Source organism: Anabas testudineus, chromosome 1 (assembly GCF_900324465.2).
Source record: "Anabas testudineus chromosome 1, fAnaTes1.2, whole genome shotgun sequence".
NCBI lineage: Eukaryota > Metazoa > Chordata > Actinopteri > Anabantiformes > Anabantidae > Anabas > Anabas testudineus.
Window position 1 is genome coordinate 20,311,472 of NC_046610.1, and position 17,810 is coordinate 20,329,281.

Below are 17,810 nucleotides of genomic sequence, written 5' to 3' on the forward strand. Positions count from 1 at the left end.
TAGGTTTAATATATCCTTTATTTTTATTAAACAAAATTTCAGTAAAAACTCTTTAAGTAGAAAGACAAATTTCCCTGTCAGTAGTTTGCTCCAGCTGTAGGGCTGTCCCCATCTTTACATCTCACGTGTTGACTAATGAATCAGTCAATCTTTAAAACTTTACCTACAGTAAGTTGCTAATTATTACAGTTACATACAAGCTTTTGTTCATCAAATCGGTTAAAAATCAAAGACGTCATTGTTAATATGCTAAACAATGTAACCTAATCCATGAAAATAACTTACAAAAGATGAGAAATAATCATAAATTCAACCGTTGTGTTCACCTACAGCTGATTACAGGAGAGTGGGGACAGCCCTACACTGCTCTCTCAAAGGTCCGTCATAGACCTCCACATTTCCTCCTACTGAGTTAGTGCTGTAAGAACGTGAGAGAGTCTGTTTCGCTGACTCTTAGGTCACAGCGGGAGAAAGTTGACAGTATATAGTGTCAAAACTACAAAGTAGACAGAAGTGTCTGCTATGAAGGCGTTAGGAAAGAAACAGAGCAGTGAGCAGGTGCACTGTGCACGTCGAGCCCCCTCTGGCAGTGTTTTCAACTATTACTCTAGTTATTTGTTTCTTTTTCTCAATTAAAAAAAAGAAAAAAGAAAAAACAGAAGCTACATGATTATCATCACAAAATAAAATCTCTTTGGCATAGAACACCCACCCAAAAGCAAGAACACACACGCACACACGCACACACACACACACACACACACACACACACACACACTCACGTTCACACACTCGTAGAAGGTTCTCTAACAAAAACCTACAAGCATCGTCATTGTCACAATTAAAAAAAAAAAAAAATCAGCAAAATTAGGCTGTAAAACAAAGTTGAGCCCTGTTATGAGATTATGAGTCCAGTATTCAGTGATAATTGCATATATTACATCAGGCTGAGAGCAAAGGGAAAAATCTGTACTGATGACTATATTCTCCTCCTCTCCCCATTACATCTCACTTCAGCTCCACTGCCTGCATTTTTACTCCTCTGTCTTCTGGGTCTAAAAGGAAAAAGGAAAAACATCATGAAAAAAAAAAGAAAAAGCCAAATCACTTATTATTTCTGCAGAATTAAAGATGACCAACTTCCTTCAAACTTTTAAACGTACAGTTTTATTGGCTTTAAATTAGAACAACATAATCAAATGGGTTGGTGTGTGCTGACCTTTATTAATGCTCAGGGTACGGATGTCTCTCATAAGCCATGCTGCCTGGGTAATCATCATACATCATGTTTCCATCCATGCCGTCCACAGCCATGTCACCTGTATATGCTGCGTAGTTATGGAAACCAGCATCCAGCTCTGTAAGAGTTACATGTGCTTGTATTACTAGCTGCACACAAGACAGACAGATTACATTTGGATTTAGCTTCACTTGTGCTTGGAGTGCTTATTTATTGCTGTTGCAACAACAGTGTAGAAATCTAAAGAGGCTCGTGGAAATCATCAACATTTTCCACATTTTAGGTGCTTTTTTGGAACAGTGTGATCACAGAGGGAAGTGAAGCTAATCCTTTTTCTCTGCTCAGAGTAGGACACACAAAATACCAAGGCCATAAATGGAGAACAGGAGAGAAGGAAACGAAGGGAATTCATAGAAAGATGCAAACACAGATAAAAACTTCAGAGCGGAGATCAGTGGAGAGAAACTGCAGTTAGAAGTAGAGATGTATACAACCAGCAATATGGAAGCATGAAGCATGGAGATAAGTCAAAGGCTGATGTGAGCAAGACAAGAATCAGGCCCTGAAGTGTTCACTTTGACATATACAGTTCATCTGAAAAGGGAAGTATGTGCTGCTCAAATTCTGTTTAACTAGTAAAGAAACTAGTTTCTTTAGTAAATATAATCTGTAAGCAGCCCCTGTGAAGCAACCTGCTAACACATTAGACATTTAACAGTGTGGTGGAGTGACCCAGTGCTGAACAATGTGCTGCATAGGCACATTTCAGCCATAGTTACTTACCATCTGGGTAGGGAACTTCCATGGAGACACTGTTGTGAGCCTGCAGAAAGGTCACAAGAGACCAAATGTAAAATAAAGTCAACACTTTTTTTTTATAGAAAGCTTGTTAATAGTCATATATAATTACCGTACTTAAAATTCTATATATAATAAAAAATCAGTTCCTTCCTTACTTTAAATTCCATAATACAGTGCTGTGAATATTATATAGAAATGCTGAATTAACAAACTGAATTAAAAGGAGTTAAAAAATGTCTTAAAAGCAACTCGATGTTGATGTTCAGCTTTCATGTGCTGACAGTGGAGGGTGCCAGATACTTACCATCTCCCAGGCAGCGGGGTCGTGTTTGAACAGCGAATGTGTGAGTTCCACAGACACCCGCTTCTTGTAGTCTGAGTTCTTGTCCTCTGAGATACGGAAGAGCACAGCTGCAGCGTAAGTTGCTGAGGGGAGAAAAAAGAATATATTTTTAAGCAAGGAATACTACGATCAACCTAAACAACAATCAAGGTCATTTAGGTCACAAAATGTGTGAGATATGATGTACTGAAGAATACAGAAAACAAACAAACCACCTAAAAACTCAGTGGCACCTCAGTGAGGCGAAGTAAGGCACACATCCAAATCTCACTAACATGTTATATGTTGTTTGTTTTACTTGTCAAGAAACTAACCACACCAGAGTGATACATTAAAGAAAATATCTTGACTCAAAATGTATTTAACGTGCAATTGTACATAAAAACATTCCTGTTACATTGAAGTATACGTCTTAAAAATGTGAGAATCTCCAGTGGAAGTACCTGGAAACTGCACTTACAGTAAGTACAGCACTTGAGTATATTGACTTTGCTGATTTCTACCTATGATGAAATGCTACATTAGCTAATCACAGTGCATTATCTGTGTGTCCTACCAATGCCCTCATTGTTGGAGTGCAGCAGCTCCATCAGTGGAGCCGACGCTCCCTCGCTGTCAATGGCCTCAGCTGACGGCTTGTCGAGGGCTAGCTCGCACAGGACACCTGCAGCCACGCGCTTCACATTATCCACTGGAGAGTAGAGCAACTGTAGAGAAGGAGTAAGAAAATTAGTTGGAACAAACTAACAGGAAATACCACAATAAAGTGTGCCTACTGCAGTTACCTGCACAAACAGAGGAATGGTCTGCAGGTTGGCGATCTCTGATCTGCTGATGGGATCTCTGGCCAGAATGTGCAACGCTCCTGTGCTGCCCTCCACAATCTCCTCCATCCTCACTCCATCCTATGAACAAAAATCAAAATGAATCACAGTAAAATACGTAAATAATCTACCACAAGTCATTAAACACCCACATAGTAATTCAGGAAGCATTAAGTATTCTATGAAACTGCACCTGGTATGTCTGCTGTTTGGATGAGTCGTGTTTCTGAGCATCTTGGTGGGCTTTGAGCAGCAGGTTGGTCAGACGAGGGATCGCTCCTGCTTCCCTCAGAGGGGTCTGGTTCTCTGGACACAGGGCCAAGTTACGGACCAGGCCAACCGCAGCCTTCAGACAGGAAAGAGAGGCAAGGATGTCATCGGGACACTGTACATTGTTAATGGTCATTGAATAAAACAAGGCTGGCAAACAACTTCAAGTGTTCATCACATTAGAGATATAACAAGGCTTTAGAGGTGTTTTATGTATGTTACCTACAGGCTGATCTTGTAAAACATACTGTTCCTGCTGTCATGTGCATTTCATGCTCTTTCAGGTTGACAAACCCTGGCCTTCTGCCCTGTCTACCATCCTCTTTGTCCATCTGTCCAGTCCTTCCCATTATGGCCTCCAGTCTTTATCTTTGGACCAGCCCAATTACTGATTAGTGTGATTTTACAACAGTTGTTCATTTATGTTGCCTCAGACCAACTATGTTCAGTCTACCATTGGTCTCGGATTCTGCACATTATTCTCCTTGAACCAGCAAATCAAATTGGGAACCTACTCCTATCCCTCCATCCTTCCCTCCCCTTACCTTGATAACGGGCCAGTAGTAGGGTTGGTTGAGCAGCTTGACGATGGCGGGGATGCCATAGTGTTTCCTCACAGCATTCTGTGCCAACTCAGCGTGCTGGTGACGCGAAGTCAAGTGACGCAGAGCACAAACTGCAGGTTCGGTCACATCCTCCTTCTCACCGGCACGCAGTATGGCGTGGATCAGTGCCTCAACACCATTGCTCTGGGTGACCAGAGTTTTGTTGTGGGCATTGTTGCATGTGAGATTAGACAGGATGCCAGTGGCACAAGTGAGCATGTTGAGATCATCTGAACTGAGCAGGCCAACCAGCACCTGCAGCAGGCTGTCTATACCCTCCTGGAAACAACAAGAGAGCGATTTCAGACAGTTCAGCATACACCGTAGATATAAAGTAGATAGTAAGGTGTTCAAAAAGAGCAGAAGAAGAAAAGATGTAAACATGGACACAGACCTGCTTGGTGGCAGCATCAGACAGGTTCCTGAGCGTCCACAAGCAATTCTGCATCAGACGCTGACTGGAGCCTGTGAGGTGTTTGCCCAGAGCCTGCATTCCACCTGCAGACAAGAGAGAAGCTAAGTCTCTTGGCAACATCTAACAAATTGTGCTGTCATCTAGGGCTGTGGTTGATAAGAAGTCATCAGCCACAGTTCAGGTAACAAAAAGTGGACACGCCTGCATAGATATCCATGTACACACAGGTGTGTGCTCACATAGACAACATAGATTACATACCGGCCTCAACAATGGCAGGTTTGTTGCTGGGGCACACAGAGAGGACTTTGAGCACACGGCTTGTGGTCCACAGGAGCTTCTCATAGCTGTAGTTTCTCATGATGTGAACAAGACCCTCAGGACCCCCGTTGGCAAGGATGATCAGCTGTGAAACAGAGGGACTGTCTCTGAGTATGTGTAGGTCTACTAAGGGCAGATTAAACTTCTTAATTTCCTTTCACAAATGTACATATTTCACTTTTCAAGCCCTTTTTTGTCTACGCAGATTGACACCAGGTAATACTCAACTCATTTGACTACCCATTAAATAACCTCACCCATAGCTGTGCTGTGCCAAAACTCTGTTCACATGCCACACCCAAGAAAAAACACATGTAAACACAAGCAGGACAATTTCAACTGTCTCACATTACAATGCCACTCCTAAGAAGTGTACCCGCCATTTTATTATGTGTACTACCACAGAATCTGACAATTGCACACCTTGCTCTCCTGGTTGCCATATGACAGCAGCTGCAGGCAGTCTGTGGTAATGGCCAAGAACTTGGGGTTGCTCTTCTTCAATAGAGGAACCATCCTCTGGAGGCCGTCGGCCAGACGCACGGCCATCTTGGCTCCCTCTTGGTGGAGCAGCAGATTGTGCAGTGTGGTGATGGCGTAAAAGAGCACAGACTCCATGGGAGAGCTGAGGAAGAGAGACAGGTAGGTTAAGTGTATATCACAAGATAATGTTAATTTCTATACTTTAAAGGAAATGAAATACCTCACCGCTAATATTTCAAGTTATGCTTAAAATATTATTTTCTATTTATGTTTTTGTTGGATCTATCTATCTATATCTAATATAACACATTTTCTTTATTTACTAAATAAAATAATAATTTAACAAACAATGTAGAGAATGTGTGAAACAATAGTGTTTTCCAGCAGGTCTATCCAAAAGGCGTTTTGGGTTGCATATTTCCTTTTATACCCACACTATAATAAAAGGACAATAAACTATCTATAAGAGGGGATCATGAGTTGAAAACGTCATCAGTCTACCAGCCTGCTTGCTCTCTTTCTCTGGCAGTACCTGAGCATGCGGACTAGAGCAGGGATGCCTCCGGACTTGAAGATGGAGAGCAGGCCCTCTCTCTGGTGGGACAGGTTGTGGAGGATGCTGGCTGTGGTTCGTGCAGTTTCCATGTCGTTGGTGTTCTGCATGGCACGCACCACCGCTGCCACCATCTGAGGGGACTGCATCAGAGCACGGCGCGATGCCTCTTTGCGCGTGAGCTGGTTGACAATCTGTGCTGCCTTGTTAACCACCACCTGAAGAGAGGTGAGGCAGAAAAAGGAGAGTTAATATCTGGCTTCATATTTAATATACGTACATGTGTTCAGACATGTTCCTGACCTGGTCTTCATCATTGAGCAGTTTAGTGAGCTCAGGCACTGCACGGGTGGCCAGCTCAGCGTCGTCCTGGTAGTTGATCAGATGGATGATGGCTGTCTTGAGCATCTGAGAGGGCTCAGCCAGCCTCTGGACGTTGGTCATCTGGGACGAGTCTGTCTGAGTAGACAGGATCGTGGTGCCTTCCTCCAGTGTCTCTGGGAACATGGCAGCCCGTACCCGCTGTGCTCTGGTCATGGCGTACTTGACATCCAAATCTATGAAGGGACAAATTGGTAAATAGATGTTCTGTAATGAAGGCAAATGCTGTAGTGCTACATATTGTGCAGTAGATAACTGTTGGCTTGATGTCTTACCAGGCTCTTCCCTTGTGACGGTGGTCATGGTGTAGTGTTTGGAGGTGGTATATTCCCTGTCGTCATCTCTGACTGTGGTGGCTCCCGACTGGATTCCAGAGTCTAAGCCATACATCGTCTGCTGCCACTCTGTCACCTTCACCATGCCACTATCTAGGTCACCCACTACAAAGCATGACGAGAGCAATCACAATCACAGTATTTTGCATGTTTTCCCCTATTTTTACCCCCCAGTGGAGGTGTGCTTTACGTCTGCACCACACAAAACACTTTTATGGAAGTAACCTTTGCTTATCTCTTACGGAAGTGACCTTGATCTACTGTAACTACAGGAAAACAATACATGGAAGTTTGAAAGGTCATGATTAAAATGTTCCTGTCCTTTGAAAAGACTGTAAAAATGAGTTGGTATGGTTACAAGCAAATCAAAATAAATGCACAAATCAAAAGAAAGATAAAATGACCACACTTAACTTAAAATTAAAAGAGCTAGGAGAAAATGAGCTGAATGACTTACTTTGCATCGCCATCCTTTCCTCGCGTTATCAAAACAACGATGGAGCTAACCTAAAAAACAAAACAAAGAAAATCAGAATTTTCAACATTAATTTCACCACACGCCAGCATCTTTTCATGAATTAATAAATATTTCAGCAAAGTTTCTGCTCTCTTAGACAACACGCTACTATGCTACTAGAGTGTGACAGATCTAAAGACAGCAACCCCCCCACCCTCCCAGCCATGCACCCTGACCTGAAAATGACAGTAAAGAGCAGCAGCAGCGGCTCACAGGGGAGAAGAGACTGCAGGGACAGCTGTAAGTCAGGAATGCTAACCTTTCACCCCGGGCCTCCACCCATACAGCCGTGGGAGCAGCCTGCTTTGACACACTGCAATCAGGAACCTGCTCATCAGGTTTTGAGTCTATTGGAGGAGTGTGTGTGCGCAAACAGTGAACATACTTCTCATCATGCTGGAGCCAAAACCACAGGGAAAACGCCTGAAACTTCACTTTAACTTTAGTTTGCCTCATGTCAAATGGATAGATTGATACTCAGTGTTGCAGGAGCCCTTACACAAAAGTGTAAATATACAAAGACGCAGAAGACAGTAGAAGAATAATACACTGCACATTAGTGTAAGTCATCTGAAGACTGAATAGAATAATACATCATGGGGGTCAGACACATCTACAACAGCTATTAGAAATGATGTGTAATTGTATGAGTGAAGAATGAATATGTGACAATGAGTAATAAAAGTCTGCCCTGCTGTAAGATATGTTATACTGACAGAGGATATCTTTCTACGCTCAGTGGAGATCACAGAAATACTGCTACATACCATCTAACAATCTCATTAAATACATTTATAGTAACCTGACATTTAGGAACGTTGTGCAGTTTTAACAGTGTTGGTTGCGTAACCGCCATGATACTTGTTGGTGCAAGTCTGTTCTACACCTCCTACATCATTTTGCGTTTATCATCACTCCTCTAGATACATTTACTCAAGTTTTCAGTGCTCACAAAGACGTCCTACAGGATTTTCAAGTAAAATAAATGTTGATATAAAGACCTAGTGCACTTTTAATGCACTTCACCATTAAATGTGTTCACGCATGCTACTACCTGCAGGAACAATGTGGGTAATTATGAGCTTTAAAATACTAATTTTCATATTTTAAATATAGAGCCACATAAAATAAACAAAAACACATTATGCTTATATAAGGCTCCACAGACCCAAAATAACTTCTTGTTCTTAGAACATACGTGAATGTTTTCAGTTTTGAGATACAAAACATCTTCACAGAAATCCTCTTAATCACAGAAAACTCTTCTAGCTCTCGGTGCTAGTTACAAGTGTTTTCAGATGTTTGACTGTTACTGACAGGATTCATTGCTGAGCACATTGCTCTTGTGTATTGTGCTTGTGTGTGTGTGTGTGTGTGTGTGTACACGTTGAGACCATCTTTGGTGATTTCTGCAGACACTGCAGATGCACTTGAATTGCCGTGGGGCTCTACACATGGCAAAGGCAACAAACAAAGGCTTCATCTGACAATGGAAAAATACTTCCACCCTTGAAGCTCTTTTGTGTGACAGCTGGTTATAGCTTCCAATGCGAGTCCAAGCAATAATCAACTGTGCTTATCTTCTGTCTTTACTACCAATAAAACAAATCAGGGCTAAGTGCCAGAGTGTCAAGTTGCTGTGTTGGCAGCTATAGACATTTAAACACCTTTGCCTAACCTCGCGATAAACTTTGCAGAACATATACTAGCACAACGTATCAATGTAGTGAGAACTATTATCACATACTTGAACAGTGAGTTTGGAAGGAACGACGAACAGCTTTCTATCTCTGCCTTGCAATGGAGCAATTCACGATGCATCAGTAAAACGCCACTCCCTCATTTTTTTGCCCTCTGGCTTTTGCATAAGTATGTGTTGTGTTGTGTTAAAGTCCCTCAGCAGGCACAGCCCACTTTTTCTCCCCCAGGCATCACTCTGTATGTGTACTGGTGTGTGAGCCGTTTACTACAGCTCCTGCAATGGGCTTTGTTTTCCATTACAATTTGTACGAGGAAGAATTTGAACTGACAATAAGAAAAAGTGTGCATGTTTCTCATTAGTTTGTGTTTGTCATTGTTTTCTCTCTCTTTCTGACACGTTGATAGACTCAAAACAAGTTGCAAGTCCCCACATGTTTTTTCTGGGCCTTTGTGTGTTATTTAATGTGGAAGAACATGTGTTTAAAATATGTTCACTTGAAACCGATGTTCTTGTAAGATACTTTCACAGTGAACGGCAGCTCATTGAGTGTCAGTTGTAGTCAGTCTGGCATGAGATCCTGCAGGACCAGGCCCCAGAAGACTGTCTGTACTTGCAGCTACATGCTGCCTTGCAGATAATGCACGAATGATTCATTACATAGACAGAAACTAACTGCAGACTAACTTCACTGCATACTGCCTACCTTTCTAACTAAAGGTGTGGCCTCTCTTTGAAAACAAGCACTTTCTCATCAAGATGAGGTGACTAATGACGCTTTATCTGTTGATCTGCATGGTAAGGAGAAAATATTGACACAAGCTCTAAGCTCTTTGTTCCCCTAAGCCTTTAACAGAAAATCTAAAAACATTTAGATTCACCGCTAACTCATATCAAACTACAGCATGCACAGCGTCCACAGAAATCTCTGTAAATGAGGGACAGTGTTTGTGTAGTCTTTGTTTTCCTGGGCGAGGCAGCGGGTTCAGCCAACTGTTGCAATGCTGCGACAAGCTCCGCACATCGCCTAGGTAACCAGGCCTCTGCTCAGGCGTGGTACTGTGGGGGTTTTATCTGCTGACCCATCTGATGTCTGAAGCTCGGCTCACTTGTTTAATGTTAGGTGCCGTTCCCTCTTGGGTTTTCTAAGGATTTTTTTCCCCTCACCTCACCCTCATTGCTTATGAGTATATTCTAACTAAAAATAATTAACTCTTTTAAAAAAATCATTTACAGAAATGAAAAAAAAAAAAAGCAGAACGAAAACTTTTACTTGTATACTATGGTGACAGTTAAACTGAGCAATTAGGTTTATCTGATCCGATCCTTACCCTATTGTTCAGTTCTGATGAAAAGCTGCTGGCTCTGTTGTGTACTTTGACTGGACTTTGCCCTCTTTCAGTGGATGATGCATGCTCTCACTCTCACTGTACACTGCTCTATCATCGTCATTACCATTACGATCTATCCACCCACGCCAACATGCAGCAACATGGAAGCTAGAGTTTTTACTTAGGAAAACACATCTCATGACCGTCACCTCCCACTATCTTGTTAAGCAACAGCCCCTGTGGATGACTTCAGTGGGATCTGACAAAACAAATTGCACAGTAAAACCAGGAATGTGTATCAGTAAAAGCTGCCAGTCAGCAAGTTGCAACACAGAAGCAGAGACGAATAGTGTTCAGCACCCAATATTGTAATGCTGGTGTAACATTCCACACTAACATAAAGTCTTCACTCTGTGTCCAACCATTATTGTTGAACTGACAAAAGTTTACACTCTTCCCACACTAAACTACTGTAAAATAAACTCAGTGACTCATGCATAAATTGCAGAAACTAACAGATACTATGTGAATATTGCCTATTGTCACAATGGATGGGAAACTGTTCACATTCATGAGAATTATCCGTCATACCCCCCCTTGTCAGACAGGGAGTGTCTCCTCAGCAGTGACAACCTCTTAACATGGGTGTGGCAGCAGAGTGCGTGGGTGTATGAGCAAACTGGGCGAGGCTGAATACACCTAATGGCTAGAGGGGCTGTAACATTTTATTCTCTTCAGTGTCTCCTCCCAATAATTAATAAGTTATTCTGCGTATAGTTATGAAAAAAGCATTCCAACAGGTCTAAGCTGGCTCCCTTTCTCTTTCTTTTTATCACAGCAGGAATGAATCAGATCAGGGAAGAGGTCCAGGGGCCTGGAGATGAACTCTGGTCATTTTTCGAAGTGGTTTCTAATATACATTTGTGTGTGCAGCAATCTATTATTTAGTTTTATGCCTGTCTGACAGACAGGGGTGTAAGTAACATTTTACTGAGCATTGGTGTCTGCTAAGCTTATATAACCCTGCTCACATGTATTAAGTTTAAGTACTAAGCTATTTAAATCAAGTTTAAAGAAAAAGTTTGACATTTTCGGAGATGGGTTTATTTTGAGTGTTGACGATTGATATCACTGTTAAATATGTATGCTTAATGTTACTGCAGCCACTAACCAGTTGGCATATTTTAGCATTAAACGAGCCAGTCTGTGTCTAAAGGTCAGCTGTATCTACCAGTACCTTTTTAGTTCATACAAAAATGTAAGTTTAACAATGACAAACACCTGTAGGTACCTGTTGTTCTTACACTAAGTCAAAGATCTTCCTGGTTGCAGCTTCATATTTTTGTATTATACAAGTATAAATAATCTCAGCTCATCTTCTTCTAAAAGGCTAATTAACTCGAATGTTTCCTTTCACTCCCTTCTCAATAAAAGGGAATCAAGAATGCATCATTTGTTGTTGAACTTGAATGGTCTCACAGTTTTCAGGACATTATAGCTTTGTTGTAGAAACACGACCTCTGAATTCTTACAGGCGTGCTAATGCCATGTTCAGGCTGACATACAAATAAAGCAGATTATGTTACCACACATCTGTAATGCTTCCTGCACCATCTGCAGAGAAACAGATCAAGTATTTGACCTATTTGACATATAGGCTATCTCTCCTTATCTGCCGATCCTTCCCACACACGCACACAGACACACAGTCATATGTCCCCCGACAAGCAACACATACTTCTATTGGAATAAACTATTTCCCAGATGACTTTAACACAACACACTGCACTCACATAGCCCAATCATCCTGACACAGGAAATGGCCAGTGCAGCCAGCTGAGCCTGCAGCGCAGACAGGCTGTAGTTGACATTGTGCTCTCTGCGTCTTTTCTCCACTGTCGGGGTTCAGCTGTCCCACTGGGATACAGCTTAACACCCCCACTAACACTCCTAGTCACCAAACCACATGTCCCATATCCCCACACCCATCCAACAATAGCTGTTATGGTGCCGAGATGGAAGCATCTAACTGGATAGCGGTTCATTTTAAATCAATAAGGGAGGATGTGAAGTGGTGCACAGCTAATGGATTTATTGTGGTGGGTGACAGGAAGTGGTGGTCAACATTATCTGACTCACCAGCACAGCTGGCCAGTCCGGTAAGAGAGGGGAAGTTTAAAGAAGAAGTTGTACTTTCACAACCATTCATAAATACTGTATACACTAAATGATATTGACAAACTACTGTATGTTGAATCACGTCATGTGCTAAGTTGAGAAAGAAGTCACAGCTTCACAGCTTTCAGTCCATGTTTTGTAAAATCGCTCACTCTGAGAGACACAGGGAGGGAGGAGGAGAGAGAGAGAGAGAGAGAGAGAGAGAGAGAGAGAGAGAGCATTTGTCAATTGACTGTAACAGGCAGTTGATAAAATCCAGAACATAGCAATGTCGTGATGCCAAAAGCCCACAGAGAAAGAACTGACAATAAGATACAGCCGGTGCCCTCTTGTGCAACACACAAACTGAATTTGTGTAAATGTGGCAGATACAGCACAGCATGCTCCCCTTCCCTGCCTGATCTGGAAACATTCCCAACAACACAATAAACCACAGCCAATGAATAAAAATAAGCAGCAGAATAATAATGGCCCCTAGATCTGTCCGTTGACTCAGTGCAGCTACTTGGATGAGTAGAATTAGGCCAGTGAAATATTAGTGTGGTGGCTGTAAACTGGTGTGTAGTTGTTGACTCCCTGTGGGATCTCATTGTGAATCAAAGGAAATGTGAGCTGTCTCGGAGGAGGTGGCTGAGTGCAGAGCAGGATCAAGTTACAAGAAGCTGATAAATAAGCAGGGAATGAGTAAAAAGGGGTGTACCCTGTGTAGCAATAAACCCTCATTCGCAAAGCTCGCACGGCAACAAAGTTCACAAAACACTGTATCAGATGGTGTGGGAGGAGCAGGCGCAGGTCCAAAGATCGTCTCCCATATTGTGAGAACAATATGTCATAAAGATGTGGAAATCAAATGGCTGGATTCCTTTCAACTTTACTTTAACTTTGTTTATTCCAAGAATGGGATTCTCATTTACTATGGTGCACAGACTGTGATGATGAACACAGTGATTTTATCTTTGTAACTATAATAAGTAGAGGGAAGGAAGGAAGAGGATGAACTATGTCTCTGATGCAGCACAGAGAGCTCCTGTGTTACTTTGTTTGGAGTAGAGAGGAAAAGAGTAGCCGCATTGTCCCACTGACTGCTGTCACATTGAAAAGGAAACCCAGTTTCAAGTATCCCCACTGGATGCCACCAAAAAGGCTGAAACACATCAAGATGGCTCTGTGTGTTCCCAAGCCAAGTTTGGTGGCCAACACTGCTTCACTGCAAAGCCGTGTTTAAAGGCCCAGACAGAAGTTTTTATTCTTGAACCGCCAGTGCTACGCATCAGTGTGCAGCTGAGCGCTGAGGCGATGTGACAGATGATTAATTTTTCAGGGAGATTAGAGGCACGAGGGAGTGCAGCAGGGTGCTTTGGAGAGCAGGGCAAAAAGTCTAAAGGGACCTCGAAGTAAAGAACTAAAGGTTCACCTGACAAGTTCAAAGTTTGACATCCTATAAACAAACCACAACTAAAACAAAAGACAAAGGAAACACAAAATTACTTACTGTGACAACATGATATCATTCGTTTTGTAGACTGTTTTTGTTAAGAAAGAAAAAAAGAAACAAATAGGGAAGAATAATGACCTTTATTGCCTTAAACTCACACATCTTCCAGTTATTCACAGGCCCAAATGTTGCGCAACTTTCTCAACACATGAGAGCATGACATTTTTCAAAGCGAAAGAAAGAAAACAACAAAAAACTCGAAGAAATTTCTCTCAACAGTGACGGTATGCAAAATCAACTCAGAAAGTTAAGCCTCCCTCATGCTTTACTTTCTGTTTCAGCCACACCCTTAAGAATTTCCTCAAGCTCTCATAGAAGTGCAATTAAGTGACAGGGAGGAGGAGAAGAAGAAAAACAGACACCACAGGACTCATCAGAGCCACTATGCTGAGAAGCACAGCTCAGCCAAATCATCCAACTGTGAAAACTTTGTCTTTTGAGTCAGTGCTGGAACCCATTTCACTTCCTCCCTGCTTGGATACATCATCAGTAATGAAAAAATAATCAGTGGTAATGTATTCATGAAGAAAACAGAACCAGCTATTTCTGGCGTGCTACACTGATTGCGTGGGTGTTTTGGACAAAGCTTTGATGGAAGCTGACTTGAAGTCACCAACCTGGCAGGAAGAAACAGACATTAGGCCTTTGACATTTTAAGTAAGGGAGATTTTCTTGTCCTGGTTTGATCCATTCAAGAGAACTGTTGAAAGTAAATAATTAATTACAGTGACTGTCAGGTTCAGCTGGGCAGTGTCAGCTCTACTTGCCCACATAAAATCTCAGCACTCTGCTAGAAGCATCATTGACTGCTGAACCCTTCTGCATGATTACATGTTTTCAGATTACACTGCCAATTACATAATTACCATATCAATTCTGAAGAAAGAGAGTTAAAATTCTTCAGCTGAACTGACTCAACAGGAAATCTAATGTTCAGGTTTGGCTTGTTTATTTTGATTAATTAAAGCCTTCCATTTAAAAGGTGATTATCACTGATTTCTTGCTGGTCAGAGACAATAATGAATCAAGCGCACATTGTCTGGAGGCTACAGGGTTGAAGGAGTCTGCTTCGGCTTGACAGCTGATAACAATTTCCTTTTAAGCCCCTGGAAGTTAACTCTATACAGATTTTGGTGCTTTGTCACATCGCTTTCCCTTTGACTTCAGCCACAAAGACCTTGATCGGTGCTGATGGGAAACCTTATCTCTCAACGTCCCCTTCTCCATGGGAACGGTTAAACACAGAGGCAGGTGATATGCAAACACGGAGCAGGTCACACAACGTGCGACCTGAATAGATCTAATGGAGCCTCACAGTCAGGCACCACTGGACAGAGACTAAGATGAAGTAAGATCCACGGAGAAAGAAATAATTCAAAGTAAATGGAGAGGTTAGGACATGTGCCATACAATAATCCCCTATGCAAAGTGAAGACCTATTTATACACTGAAGGATCTCCTGGCCTCTTGCTTTGCTAATGTAGGACAGTATCAGGGAATTACGCAGGAGGGGGGGGATTATCATCATGCCACCACAGCTGTAGCTGTGAAATCTACAGTGAGTCACCCCCCACCCTCGGCTGTCCCACCACTCATCCACCCTCTGCCCTGAGGGCACACAGGAACAGCTTTCCAACCAGGGTGTTGTCTGCTGCTGCACTACTTGGAGATACAGGGCAAGCTCAGCGAGGCTTGACTAAGAGAAAGTATCGGGGCACCCTAAGCTATTCAACCTGACACACATTCACCAACTGCAGCTGGACGAACTGATCTAGAAACAATCAGGATGCCGCAGAGTTGTTTTGCTCTGTTCTCGGTGCTTCGTGATGATGCACCTCACTGGGAATTCAAACAAAAGATTGGTAGGTAAAGTAATTTAGTGTCTGACTGTGGGTGAGGCTCAGTTTTGAAGAAAAGCTGTTTAACTTCTAATTCCCATGTGACCATGTCAAATTTGACTTCATTTTAAAGTTGGCGATGGAGGACGTAACAACTTAATCAAATAATAAAAAAGCAGATAAGATAAAAGTAATTTCAACCAGATGCTGATTCCACTAGATTTATTAAAGAAATCAAGTCAAAGACATTTGTCCGCCAGTGTTCACTAAGAAGATCTGGCTGCGCTGTCAAGTTTGGAACATCTGCAAAGGTAATGACATCATGGGAGATTTGGAAACACCACCAACAGCGGCAGTGACAGTGGAAGGGGTGCTATGGCTGCACCAACACAAGTTAAAGCTGCCATTCAAGATCAACTGTCGTACATTACACATGTGCGTCAAGGAGCCACCCCTATGCTCACCTCCACCTCCCCCACGCACAATTAGCTCATCATTAATCAATCGTGATTGTTATTTAACCATGTTTTATTGACTCCATTGTTAACTGTTACTGTGTTGATTGTTGATTTGACTAACTGTTGGTCTATGAGATGTTGGAAAACGTGAAATAAATTGTGTTGCACAATCCCAAAATAAAAGTCCAAACCCAAATATAATATAATTCATTGTCACAGACGAGAAAGTATATTGTTTGTAATTATGAGTCAATTATTGGCAATTGGACTATTCAAGTGTATAGTACTGCTTACGTGTTATGTGACAAAATTGCATCTCTCTTGCACAAATTCTAATTGTTCTTCCTTTCAATTGAGCACATCCAACAAACTCACACACTAACACTAAATGTAAGGTGGCACCCACTCGATCCCCGGGGACTCTACTGACAAGTGACGTCAAGGTGAGCGATCGATACTGTCACCAAACGTCGTCACGAATCGTCAGAACGAGCTCTTTGGCACTTTGAAGGACTATACATGAGTGAATAAACAAATAAATCACACTTTGACGTAAGAAAGAAAACTTTTGTTGGCCACGGAGCTCGCGTTGTACTAGAACAGCAGTGCGAGGCATGCGGAAATCCTACTCCAGACGCACGGCTGGGTTCGCACAGAGCCAAGAAAAGAGGACAAGATGTAACCAAACAAACATTTCCACTGGTGTAGAAAGCAGGGCAGGAGTTCCCGATACGCAGAAACAGGAAAAAAACAAAACAAGACACAATAACAAAAACAGAAAACAAACAAAGAGGAGCAGTTTAAAAACTGGGAGACAAAGTAAAGGCGCGTTCAGTGGAGCTTACCTGGAAAGAAGAAAACGCGGTGAAGCGTCTCAGATTATTCCACGTTACCGGGCTGTTTTCCTCGGCTGCTCCTTCCTTCACTTCTCTCTCTGTCCGTCCGTCGTCTGCTGCTGCTGCCGCCGCCGCTGACCGACACCGTCCTCTGAACCAAACCCAGCGAAAAGCAGCGTCACCTCAGCGCCAGACTCCGCCTTCACCACCGCGACCCCACCCTGCCACAGCTCGGCGCGGTGGGAGACGAGTTGGAGCCTGTTCCACCGCTGGGAGCTGTCGGCAAAAGGAGAAAAGACAAAAGAAAAAAGAAAAAGAAAAAGGCAAAAAGTTCAGGCAACGTCGATTTGTACAGTTAGAGTCACAGCAGATAACTTTCCTATTACTGAGTTGTTAGTTATAATAGATCTGGTACATTACAGGTGCAGTATGTGCTCCACTGTGCTCCAACAGGAGCAGAGTACGAAGCTATGGAGGAGAGTGGACAGGATCACAGGACAACACGACATGAACTGTGATGTGTGTTATACGTGTGAAGCTAAGACAATTAGGTCATTCGTCTGGATTCTCGTTTTAATAAACACCGCACCACCGGCATGTGTGACCAGCCATTTTGTGCACCTGTATGTTGACAGACCACACCTTGATGACAGCACGAAACCAGACGAAAGCAAATGAGTCACAGCAGCCGGGAAACGATCCGCTGGAAGAGGAGCTGCTCCAGACCACTGTACGCTTATGATGGATGGATGGTGTGTGTGTGTGTGTGTGTGTGTGTGTGTATCATGTGTATCATGTGTTTCACACAAACTCCCTTTTCTGACTGTTCTGCTCTTATGGGCTCACAAGTGACTGTGGGAGGGAGCAGACAAAGAAAGATATTTTTA

The 17,810-nt window shown here is 42.6% G+C and overlaps 1 protein-coding gene across 2 annotated transcripts; it reads right to left on the reverse strand.

Moving 5' to 3' along the window:
* jupa (junction plakoglobin a) lies at nt 1–17,561 on the reverse strand. Of its 2 annotated transcripts, none has more exons than XM_026359979.1 (16): nt 16,981–17,561; nt 7,029–7,078; nt 6,512–6,676; nt 6,159–6,412; nt 5,835–6,073; nt 5,243–5,444; nt 4,760–4,904; nt 4,478–4,581; nt 4,024–4,362; nt 3,402–3,554; nt 3,170–3,289; nt 2,941–3,091; nt 2,346–2,467; nt 2,024–2,063; nt 1,220–1,358; nt 1–1,055 (listed from the first exon to the last, which is right to left on the reverse strand). In XM_026359979.1, the coding sequence occupies exons 2-15, from the start codon at nt 7,039–7,041 to the stop codon at nt 1,225–1,227; spliced, it is 2,181 nt and encodes a 726-aa protein (XP_026215764.1). In that variant the 5' UTR covers nt 7,042–7,078; nt 16,981–17,561; the 3' UTR covers nt 1–1,055; nt 1,220–1,224. The 2 variants fall into 2 exon arrangements, with proteins under 2 accessions (XP_026215764.1, XP_026215763.1); XM_026359978.1 differs by having other exon boundaries at nt 16,933–17,561.
* Nucleotides 17,562–17,810: the final 249 nt, after the last annotated feature.